Raw genomic sequence first — 11,189 nt, forward strand, 5'->3', positions numbered from 1 at the left:
ATTTTTTTTTACATGCTCATTTTAACAGTAGCAAATTTATAAAATGGGAGGGGGCGGTCGGGTTATCTGGTCATTAAGTTCAATTCTGGGAGGGCTTATTTTTTTTTTTTTAAAGCAAAGTGGCAGACCTACTGGGAAATTTCAAGTAATGTTTAATTGTAGCCCAAGGTTGATAATGTTTCTTTGTAGCTCTCATTCCAACCTATGTAGCTGTGCCAAAGGTCTCACCCGCTCCCCTTTCAGAATTTCTCCTTTTCTTCCTGATACTTAGTTTCTCTCTCTTTCTGCTTGATTAGCAAGATTTTATTAAGAATAGGAAGCTTCTCTGTCTAGGAAATTCACCTCCTACCAAGAAATAATTTTAAGATCAGAGATTTTGAGTTAGAAGGAACCTCAAAAGTCTCATTTCAGTTTACAGAAGAAATTGAGGTCCAGAGAAGTAAGCTCCAGGAGTAACTGTTAAATAGCTTAGACCCTTATTTAAAAAAAAAAAAAAAAAAAAAAAAAACACATTGATTCCCCTCATGCTTTTAAAAACATTTCCCTGGACCTAAAGGGGAATGAGCCGGACCCATTTAAATTAACCCAATCCACACACCACTAACAAGATGAAATCCACTTTCTCCTGTACCCCCAACCCCACTGGAAGGGGTACCGATTCTACTCAGACTTCAGCAGTAGAGAAAACTCTCCTTTACATTTGAACATGCAACGACTTGACTGCTTAGAAGTGAGTTTGCTACTACTGTTCAATGCCTAAATCCCTCCTGCCTACAGCTCTCGCCTTCCAAACTAAAGTAAAGCTGTCTGTCACCTCCCGACCCTGCAAAGGATGGACTCCACCCCAGCTTGCCTCCACAGAGAGCTCCACAAGCTTTTGGAGTGGCCTCAAACAGAAAACTGCTCTCGCTCAAGCCCAGCCCAGTACTAAGCATTTTGTTTCCTGTGTCTCTCCCTCCTCTACCTGTCTCAAATGGACACGGCATCTCTGTTCTGAAATCAGCAACAGGTACAGAGCAAGACCAGCTGGACAATGGGAGCTGCTAGGCAGGCTCGGTGCTTCTGCCCTGATCTCCACAGGAGCCTTGGTCCAGATTCTAGCCACTAGCTTGCGACAGGCTCCCTGAAGTTAGTTATTTGGCACTATCAGGGCTTCTCCCCCCACTGAAGTACATGACTGGATTGGAAAATTAATATTTGCAGATGCCCAAAGAGAAGCAATGGTATCCTTTGTAACATTTCTACTCTTCATCTTGCCATACGTATCTGGGAAAGGCTAAAAAGAGGTTTTTAAGTGATCTTGAATTTGTCCATCAGTTTTAATATTTATAAAGTAATGCTACATTTTATTTCCAGTTATAATACATCTCCCTGATGTGTTCTCAAAAGCAGTAGAGGCAGTCTTGTTATTCATTCTGGTCTTTTACCTAAGGAGGATCACGGACTAGACATTCCTCCCTTCCCCAGATTCCTGTTCCTTTGAGAATACCTTCGTCGAAATACCTCAAGACTATGTGGAACTCCAGATTTCTTATCTATGAAATTGGGGTAGTATCTGGAATGATAAAGGAAAGAACTGCTTTTCCCCAAGACTCCTGGAGCCCAAAGGGTGCTTGCAGTTAATCACCTCTAACTTATTGATCACCTGATAATGCTGATGTCCCTTCACTCAAGTTGGATTCCAATGTCTTATTTCACTATCACCAGATGTTAAAATACTGACTCGTCTAAGACCAGTCTTGCTAAATGTCCAGAGATTCTCCCCATTGTAGAAAACGTTCAGTTCTAGCATCTCTCCAAGACAGACAGCTAAGACCTCATGGTTGTCAAAAGATACTAAAATGATCCTGAAATAATTTAATTAGCGGGTGAGGCAATAAAAGTGAGCTGGGGTTGAGATTAAACTAAGCCATAAGAGAGGAACTGTGATTTGCATCAATGCATGAAGTCCCAGAACAAATGAATTGAATACTTAAAATATTACAGATGAGAGATGTGAATCTGAATTATGTAGTAGGCAGGAGAGAAAAGAGGCCCAGGACAGTTAAGTTAGCACCCTGGGTCCTGGGTGGGATTGGAGGGGTTAGGGAGGCTTTTTATTTGTTTGGAAATTCCCTAAGGGCAGATCTAGTTCACGGCAAGAGGAGGTACCCCCTCCACCCCCCAGCAAATCAGTGATAAATCCTCTAATAATCTTAGAAAGCAGCCTGGAGCAACCAGAGGGTATGTGTCAAACAAATACAAATCCTTATTGAATTTACCCTCAATCCACTAGCTGCCCGAATATCGGGTTTTAATTGTATACCTTATTGAAGCCAACCTCAAAATTTGATCATGTATTAATTAGTGGTTACTGTTTAACTGGTCAAAATTCCCATTCTAGCCCTTAAAGGTCACTCCTGAAAATAACTGCTCTCTAACATTAGCATTTACCAAATACCTTTTAGAGATCAAAAACAAGAGAGTTGGGCAGTGGAGGAAGAGATATCAATCCTAAAAGCTTCTATTAAGCCATTTGTCTCCCCCATCCTCCAACCCAAACTAAAGGCTATAAAATATAAAACGAAAATGAAATTTAGTAATTATATATCTTTAACATGTACTTATGTTAAAAAAAAAAATTCCTTAAACCAGTACAGGATCCATTGAAGATCCCTAAGGCAGGGTTGACAAGTCAATCACTTGCTCTGTTTGCACAGAAAAGCTCATACCGTTTTGAGCCATAAAAAACAAAATGGCATCCAAATCTTTGCACCAGCTTAACTCTATCTGGAATAACGTATTCTGTTCTGGGCATCGAATTTGAAGAGGGCTATTGACAACCAAGAGCTCACCCAAAAGACGGTGAAAGATATGGAAACCATGTCATGAGAATAACAGCTGAAGTCCTTGAGGATGATGAGCTTAGAAAAGCCTGGCAGGAGCCATGATAGCTGCATCATCAAATAGTTGAAAGAGTTTCGGGGCAGTTCAAACTGACTCCATAGAGGAAAGCACCAGAACCAATGCAATAAGTCAGAAGGTGAGCTGATTTCTCAAAAAAATAAAAATTAAAAAATAAAATAAAAATAAAAAGGGTATTGTCACGAGAGGGTCCCCAAGGTGGATTAGTATTAAAAATCCTGGCAGAGCGACAATTTAAGCTTGGTTCCCATTTCACTCTCTTTCTTCATTTGTAAAAGTCTTTAAGACCACAGGGATTACCTACTTGGATGGATGGAGTGTGAGCAAAACATGTAAAGAACAGAGCCTAAATTGAGTTGATGATACCAAAGGTGTTTCTGATTCCGATCCCTTATCATTATCAATGCTATAAGACAATTAGTCAAGATTCCGTTAACCTTGAAGTCCGAGAGACCTTGTACTCAGAGGGGGAGTGTTTCTCTCCCATCTCTTTTTCTTATCTAAAAGAGAGCCCAAGGCAGGAAGTCAATGAGGTTAAGAAGACTCTGCCACATACCCCAATCCAAGTCACTTTAAATCCCATGTCCTCATTTCAATGCTTGTAAATGTAAACAGAATAAAAAATAAAACCGAATTCTCCCTCAGACTGGATTGACTTAGAAGGTATAAGCCCAATTGGAAAAGCAGCCTCCCTATCCAAATGCTCCAATTGTTTCCTGTGCTCAATGAATAGATGAGACACCCTAAACTGGAAAAAAAAAAATCTTACAGAAGGAATAAGCCTTGGCAACGCCCTGCTAAAGGCTTCACAGTTCCTTCAAGAACATTCCTTCAACATGTGATGTTTCCAACAGCCACATAAATCAAGCTGCAGGATCTTGAGAGAGCAGAACATTTCATACATGACATCTGTATATCCAATTTCTGCAGTGCTCTACGTTTAACCATTCGGATGGTCATGGTTAACAGGAAAAATAGAGTAATCTCAGTCAAACAAAAAAGAATAAAGATTAGTTCTAGTTAACTAGATGTAAAGCTCTTAGCAAACTTTAAAGCTAATTAAATAAATATATATATATATATATTTTTCTGCTATTAACAAATGGAAGTCTATCCTAGTCATTATATTTATTACTACGTGTGTGGCGTCTACTCAAATTGGCACACACATTCTCAAATCTTATATTGAATTACAGGATAATTAATAATAAACAAGCCATAAAACACATTAAAATTCTGATATAAGAGTAGGTATCTAGAACATATCACAGACTTTCGATTCGGTCTCAAAGAGCTCTAACATTATTTCTAAAATTGAATTCTTCCTTATTAGCAATGTCCCCTGACATAAGAGAAACAAGGTCCAAGTAGATCTCAGTGTCCTGGTGCTACAGGCTATCCTGGAGGTAAAGGGAACAAGTATCTGACTGGGGAATTGGCCCCCAAATCTGTACATACCAGTCCCCAGTTGCCAAATCCTCCTCTAAGCCCATGGACTCCAGGCACCTGGGACCCAGATTCTACCCAGGCTCCAGTTCTATGACTAAAACCTTGTATATGTAAAGAGAACATTGCCAAGTACAGCATGGGCTAACGACTTCATTTTTCCCTTTCCGTCTCTCCCCCAAATCACACATACCAACTGCCAAAATAGCTGAATGGCTATTTCATGCCTTCATTAAAAAAAAAAAAAAGTATTCCTAGAAAAAGTCATTGCCAAAAGCCATAACAAATACTTCCCTTTTAAAATTCCATAGTGACTTGGCAGCTCTCTCAATGTCAATTTATTTTAATCAGCAAACTATTAATTATCCCAATACGGATCGGGGAAGATTTTTAAAGGGCTTCAAAGATCAAGTCCACCTAGAGAGCACTAACCCCAACCAGGACACAGGACTCAACCCTATAATACAGCCAATTCCATCCAAATCCCCAAATCTTTGTATAACAATCAATTTAAAATAACTAAGAAGGATTTGGCACTCCTTTATTTCCAGGAACCTGGCAAAATTCTAAAACAAAAGGGTTTGGATCTGATTCCTTAGAATTGGTTGTAACAGGAACTGACCCAATTAGAGAACTTATTTGCTTTGGGTAGCAGAACCGCTAGAAACTGGACTCTTTAAGATTCCAAATTGCTACCTTGCCTCGATAAGTTCCAAATGTCTTCCTCCGATTTCCTGTGCTTAGCTATTTATTAGACAAAAGCCAAAATTCCTGGCTTAAAAACTGAAATTCTTGCATTTAAAAAATGCAAAGTAAATAAGATACATTTAAATAAAGCTTGGTCAGTCCTCAAGTAGCCTACTATTAGAGGACAAGAGACTTCTATATTTTAGCTTCTGTTCTGGCTGAAACTTGGGAAGGACAGTCATGTCAAAAATTCAAACTAACCAATTTGTCCTTCTAGAGAACATAATCGAGAATTTTTTTAGGTTTAAGTTAATCATCATCAAACTAATTCTTAATGTTTAAAATCTGAAGTCAAGGAGTTGCCTGATGAGCTTCCTTACTTCTGGAGGCATCCTTTAAAAATCCCCTTGTTACAAAGGGGAAACCAATATTCCCCATATTCCTCTAGTACAATAGTCAAAGAGCTCACATTTGAGTACTTATGTGTATTAAAAAACTTGATAAAAATAGGGTCAATATAATTCTTGCCAAGCTAGAGAAATAACCCTCTAACTCAGTAGGGCCTCAAGTCTTCAAGTTAGACAACCACCTCCTTAAACTGAATTCATATTTACCACCAAAGGATAGAAGAGAAATGCCAAAAAGCCAGGGGAAGCCGGTTTTGCTTCATTTTAAATTTGCAGGAAAGAAAGAGAGCTGAAAAGCGGGTTCTCCAGAAGCAGCTTCCTTTTTTTAAGGTTAAGGAAGGAGGTGAACTGAACATTAGATTGGATTTCTTGAGGGTTTTCATATTTTGTTTCATATCCCAGCATATCCAAAGCACACCTCCCTTACACAGTTTAAAGCCAAACAAGGCTAGGAGGGAAAAAGTGGAAAAACTGGTCTTTTTTTTTTTTTTTGTGGCTATCTTTGGCGGCTATTTCTGTTTACCCAACTTTAATGATGGATTTTGGGGGGGGGGGTACTCCCTCTTCACTAGGCTGGACAAGCAGGGCACCACCTACCTTCCAAGTCTTCAATCCAGGGCATTGCCCCAAATGGATCAAGTCAGCCTTAATGAGTTGTTGATGGAAAAGTGAGGAGGTAATGCAACTTAGTACTAGATTACCTGCCTCACTAGATATAAGCCTAATCAAAGGGGAAATGGTTAAATCTGGCCAAAAAAAAAAAAAAAAAAGGATGGATGCAGTTAAAATTCAACTAAAAGAAACTAGAAGATCTGTGTTCGTTTGACAAAAGGCCACTCTGGAACAACAAAAAAAAAAAAGCCTACCCCCGGGCAGGACCAGAAGCCTTCCCATCCCCCTCCCCAGCCACAAAGACCCTGGAACAAGTGACATCATTGCTATTTACATAATCACTCTGTAGCCAGCACACTGCCCCACCAGACTCCAGCTGCTCAGCCACCTTGTTCAACTAGGAGCCTCTCAAAAGTGCCCAGCCTTTACTATTTAGCCTAGTTCCTTTCTACCCCACGAAGGGAAATGGGGTGGGGGTGGCAGCACTATTGGTTCCCCAGCTTTGTTTCCATTAGCGAGGAGGTAAAATCCTGTCCACACTAATCCCTCCGAAGGATGGGGGAAGTGGGGCCCCGTGAAGGAGCATGTGGAGATGGCCAATTCATTCCTCTCTTGACTAGGAGGGAAGACATCTAAAACCTTATGGCGTCTTGCTACTATCTTCCTCAAGTTCACAGGCGATTGAAGGCAGAAATGCCACGTTGCCTTGGAGACTGCTGCAGTCTTCGAAACCCACAGTAGTACCGCTTGGCCACCTACTAGGGTTTAGAGCTCTCCTGTATCCCTCCAACCCATCTGCCGCAGAGCAGCTCTCAGTTAAAAAAAAAAAAAAAAAAAAAAAAAAAAAAAAAAAAAAACTGACCAGGGCTGACTGCTAGTTAGTTCCACCCAAGGTCCTCTCCGGCCAGGCTCCCCAACTTGTAATTGCAGGGAGTCCCCTCAAGTCTCCATTTATCAGGGCTACCCCCTTCCTAATCTGCCTTTTCCTGAGTCTAAAGGTCATTTTTGCAAAGGTGGGTCTCCTCCCTTAGGGCAGGAAGCTACTGAATGTCCCTGTTACTATCGAATACAGCGCCCTCTGCAGGGGCTGCCCTTCTGAACTCGAACCCTAACTGAAAGCCCTTCTCTTGACCTTCCTCTCCAGGAGGGGAGGCGAGTCCAGATTACCTATCCTGAAGCATTCTGGCCTTTCTCCTCCCCCCAGGCCTCGTGGCCCTGGGATCAAAGCAAAACTGCCTGCTCTTAAGGAGCGGGTTCGAGCCAAAATACCCTTCCGAACTTGGCCCAAGAACCCAAGGTTAACGCTGTAAGGGAAGGGAGGGCGCCTTCCTAGCCTACTCACCAACTATCTCTCCACCCACCCCCCCTCTTCCCCCATCAAGGTGGAAGCAGCTGAGGTGGGGGGAGGAAAGGAGAGGAAATGTGTCTCCCTGAGAAACTTGCATTAAGATGCTAAGAATCCCGGACTTGAGGGAAAGGGTAGAAGTCTCAAATTTATCAATTTTATTGATAATATTGATAATTATTTATTGATAAAATCCTAAAAATGAGGGGAAAATATTGATAGAATCAATATTTTATCAAAGGATAAATATTTCCCTAGCACAAAACAGAGGGGGCAAAAATTGGACTGGTCCAGTTCCCAGGGTGGCCCTTTGCTAAGCTTTATAAAAGCATAATTCAAGCTGCCCAGGGAGAGAGAGGTTTGGGGGTTACCAAAAAAACTATTCCCCCAATCCTGACCTTGAATGTGTAATTAAACACTTTGTTGCCCAAGTCTTTTCTTCTTTATTGAAAGTGAGCCAAGAAAAATGTTAAGTTCTCACCTTAATTATGGGGAGGGGAAAGCCTACTAATTTGGACTCAGAAGTCTCTTGTCATATTCACAGTTTAACCAAAGGAATCTCCATTGCACTTTAGAGATTCAGGTAGGAAAACCTGAATTGGTCCCAAGATATTTTCAAGGGGACCAAAAAATAAAAGTATAAAGGGGGGGGGGAGGGAAGGGCAGTGTTAGAATTCTAATCTTCCTGCCCAGCAGTCAGAGCTGTAATATATAGGGAGGTATTGCTTTGGTAATGTTGCGAAGGGGAAGACTAGAGCTGCTGTCTAAAAATGACTCATATTTTACAATCCAGAGCTCACCAGGACCTGCCCCCACTATCTGGAGTACCCGCTTTTCTTGACAACGCCCTTTAGGATTTTCCTTCTTTTCCTTGAATGGGAAAAGCTTAAAAGAAACATTCTGTTTTACTGTTTGATATAATGAAAGGGATGGCGGCTCAAAAAAAATGAGTACCCGATCCCACAATTAATTAATATTTTTGACTCCTGGATAGGTGGGCAAAGACTGGACTTCCCAAGTTTAGAGATGGCCAGATTCTTTTTGTGTTTCAGGTTGGAAGATGAGAGTAAGGAAGGAATAATTTACTATTTCATAAGCCACTACATACATACATACATATATATATATATACACACACATTTTTTTTTTTACCAGCAATAGTCTTTTTACCTCTGATCAATTCCAAAATAGGTCTTTAGGTTTTCTGTGTAATTTTTTTTTTCCAGAACAGGAACATGAAAGATAAAAATATTGACTTTTGAAATAGACCGGTCAGGGTGCAAAATACAGGCAAGCCCAGCCTTTGGGTGCACTGATAAATGAAGGGGGGGGAAGCACATTTTGTGACCCCCCCTCTTTTTTTTAAAACATCAGTCTGGCGCTGGGCTGTTAGCTACCTTTCGAACATTGAAAACTCCCAAGTGTCTTTTTTTTAATTGCTATAAGAGACACATTCAAGATTTCCTACTATATTTCTGCCTAGCAGACCCACAGACCAGCCCCCTGCACTCCCCTGTCGTCATCGACAAGGGAGCCTGGTTTTCAAGTTAAACCTCGGTGATTTACCTTCTGGTCGTCACCTCAGAGCATCCCTTGAACCTCCCCTACAAGCCCACCATCCCATCCCTCTGTTTCTTTCTGCCAAAGAGGTGCAGGACGGCTAAAGAGCCACAGGGAGGAGGCAAAACGCCTTTGGAGAAGGAGCTACGCAGCAAATATTACTGCGCCGTCACAGCGCTGCCAGGGCAGCCTTCACAGCCTCAGAAGGCTTTTCAGACTCTCTTATAGGCGTTTGGTCAAGTGACAGCCTGAGCTAAGGCTGCTAGTGCCGTCGGGCAGCTATGGGCATCCTCTAGGCTGCAGCAGTCCCAGTCGTCCCCCCCCCACGCCACCCCCTTTCCCCTCCTTCATGCTAAGTACGTGCTCAAATCTGGAGCTGGAAAGCAGAAAATGTGACCAGTGAGGGTTGTGAGGGAAAACCCTGTGTTGTTGTCGTTGTGGTTTTTTTTATTATGATGATGATGATGATTTCGAGGAGAGGAATAAGAATAAGATGGATGTTTGTTTACTCACATATTTGCAGTTCTGCCAACGGCGGACGGTGGGGGGGAGGGGAGCTTTGAAATAGGGGTTTGCAGACCCTTCCCCATTTCCTCGGGGAGGGGCTATCGAATATTTACTTACCTCTCTCTCCTTCCTCTCCCCCCGCTGTGATGCGGCTGCCAGACAAGCAGCTCATTCCCTCACGTGCCCGTCCGTTATGTAACGCAAATCAGCCCATCTCATTTCCTGCTAACGCCCCCCCCCCCGCTGCTCCCCAAAATTGTGATTTTCCCGCCCTCCCTCTCCCCCTTTCAGCGCCCTCCCCAGGGATGTCCTGTTCATCCCATCCCCAAGTGTTGATGAAGTGCGCCCACCCCAAAAAGAACCTGCTTCTTCCTCCCCAAGCCGCCCCCGCCCTTAAACCAAAAGTCTGGCCAGCTGCCCGCCCCGGGGGGAAATTGGGCTGGGGGAGGGGAGAGGGGCGGCTGCGGGGGCTAGGGAGGTGGCTCAATGGTCTCCAACATTCTATGGGCCCAGGCCAAAGGCCGCGGGTGCCGTCGTGGCAGCCCGCTTTCGTGGTGCCCAGATGCCGCGTCGCGGGCCCCCTCCCCTTCCTGCAGTGGTTTGGGAACGGGAGGGGGGAGCCCAGAGAGGAGGAAGGAAAGGGCGGAAGGGGGGAGAAGAGTCAAGGAGAAACAATTACCTCTGCCTCTTCGGGACCGAGTGCTCCACCTCGATGAGTTTTCCATGCACTTCCACTTTACCTGCGGACAGACAAGGGGGCGAAGGGGGGCTTGAGGCCGCTGCGCGCCCAGGGCCGCCGCCGCAGTTCCACGTCGCCAGTCTGCAGCACCCCCCCCTCACTCCCCCGCCCCTTCCTTCCCCATCAAGCGAAATCTGCACCCAAGTAACCGCAGGGAAAAATTGGCAGTTGACAAGCAAGTGAGGAGGAGCACTAGGAAGGCTGAGTGGGGGGGGACCCCTGGACCCCAATCTCCAACCTAATCTCTCACTTCCCTGGCACAGGGGCGGGGGAAAGGGGAGGAGGGAGGGAAGAGAGCGCCCAGAAAGAACAGCCTCTGAGACTAAAATGCTGGGCACGTTTCCCACTCCTCACCCCCCAGCCCCACCCCTGGCGCAGCGGAATCACCCCAGCCCCTCTATCTAGAGACCCAGACCTAGGGGCCAAAGACGCCCCTACTTTGGTCTGCAAAAAAAATCTGTCTCAGATAGAAAGCATCATTACAAGGTGGGGACACCGCGAGGAAGGGGGACCCCCCCAAAAGCCCAAGTTACGTTTTTCCAAAAGGATAGACGCCCCCAAATGGGGCGAAAGGACGCAAAGTCCCTGGGGGCATCCCAAACCCCCGAAATCTCACTCTACGACGTCCCAACTAGCCAGCCCCTCTTTTTTCCTTCTCTTCCTCGTCTCCCGCCCCCTACTCTTTCTCCCTTCCCCACACCCCCAGCCCCCGCCACTCCGCTTTCCGGCGGATTTTTGACAAGAGCCCGGCCTCGCCCCCTACCTCGGACAGCCCGGGGCGCCCCCCCACCCATCGGGCCGCGGCGCCATCGTCGCCGCAGCCCCCCGGAGCGAGCCAGGATGCGTGCGGGCACTCTTCGAGCTGCCAGAAAAAAGGCCGGGCGCCGCCTGAACCCTGGCGGCCGCGCCTCGTCCCCAGCCAGGCTCGTCGGTGGTAGCGGCGGCGGCGGAGGAGGAGGAGAAGGTGCTGGTGCTGCTGGCG

The 11,189-nt window shown here is 44.7% G+C and overlaps 1 protein-coding gene across 1 annotated transcript in view; it reads right to left on the reverse strand.

The window, feature by feature from the left end:
- The window catches only part of IGF2BP3 (insulin like growth factor 2 mRNA binding protein 3), a 101,854-nt gene extending 90,853 nt beyond the window's left edge, over window positions 1-11,001 (reverse strand). Inside the window, exons 1-2 of the mRNA XM_044678857.1 lie at window positions 10,971-11,001; window positions 10,148-10,208 (exon numbers count right to left, since the gene is read on the reverse strand). Of these exons, the coding sequence (XP_044534792.1) occupies window positions 10,148-10,208; window positions 10,971-11,001 (92 nt within the window). The remainder of the gene's footprint in view (window positions 1-10,147; window positions 10,209-10,970) is intronic.
- Between the last annotated feature and the right edge of the window lie 188 nt (window positions 11,002-11,189).

Source organism: Gracilinanus agilis, chromosome 5, assembly GCF_016433145.1.
Source record: "Gracilinanus agilis isolate LMUSP501 chromosome 5, AgileGrace, whole genome shotgun sequence".
Lineage (NCBI taxonomy): Eukaryota > Metazoa > Chordata > Mammalia > Didelphimorphia > Didelphidae > Gracilinanus > Gracilinanus agilis.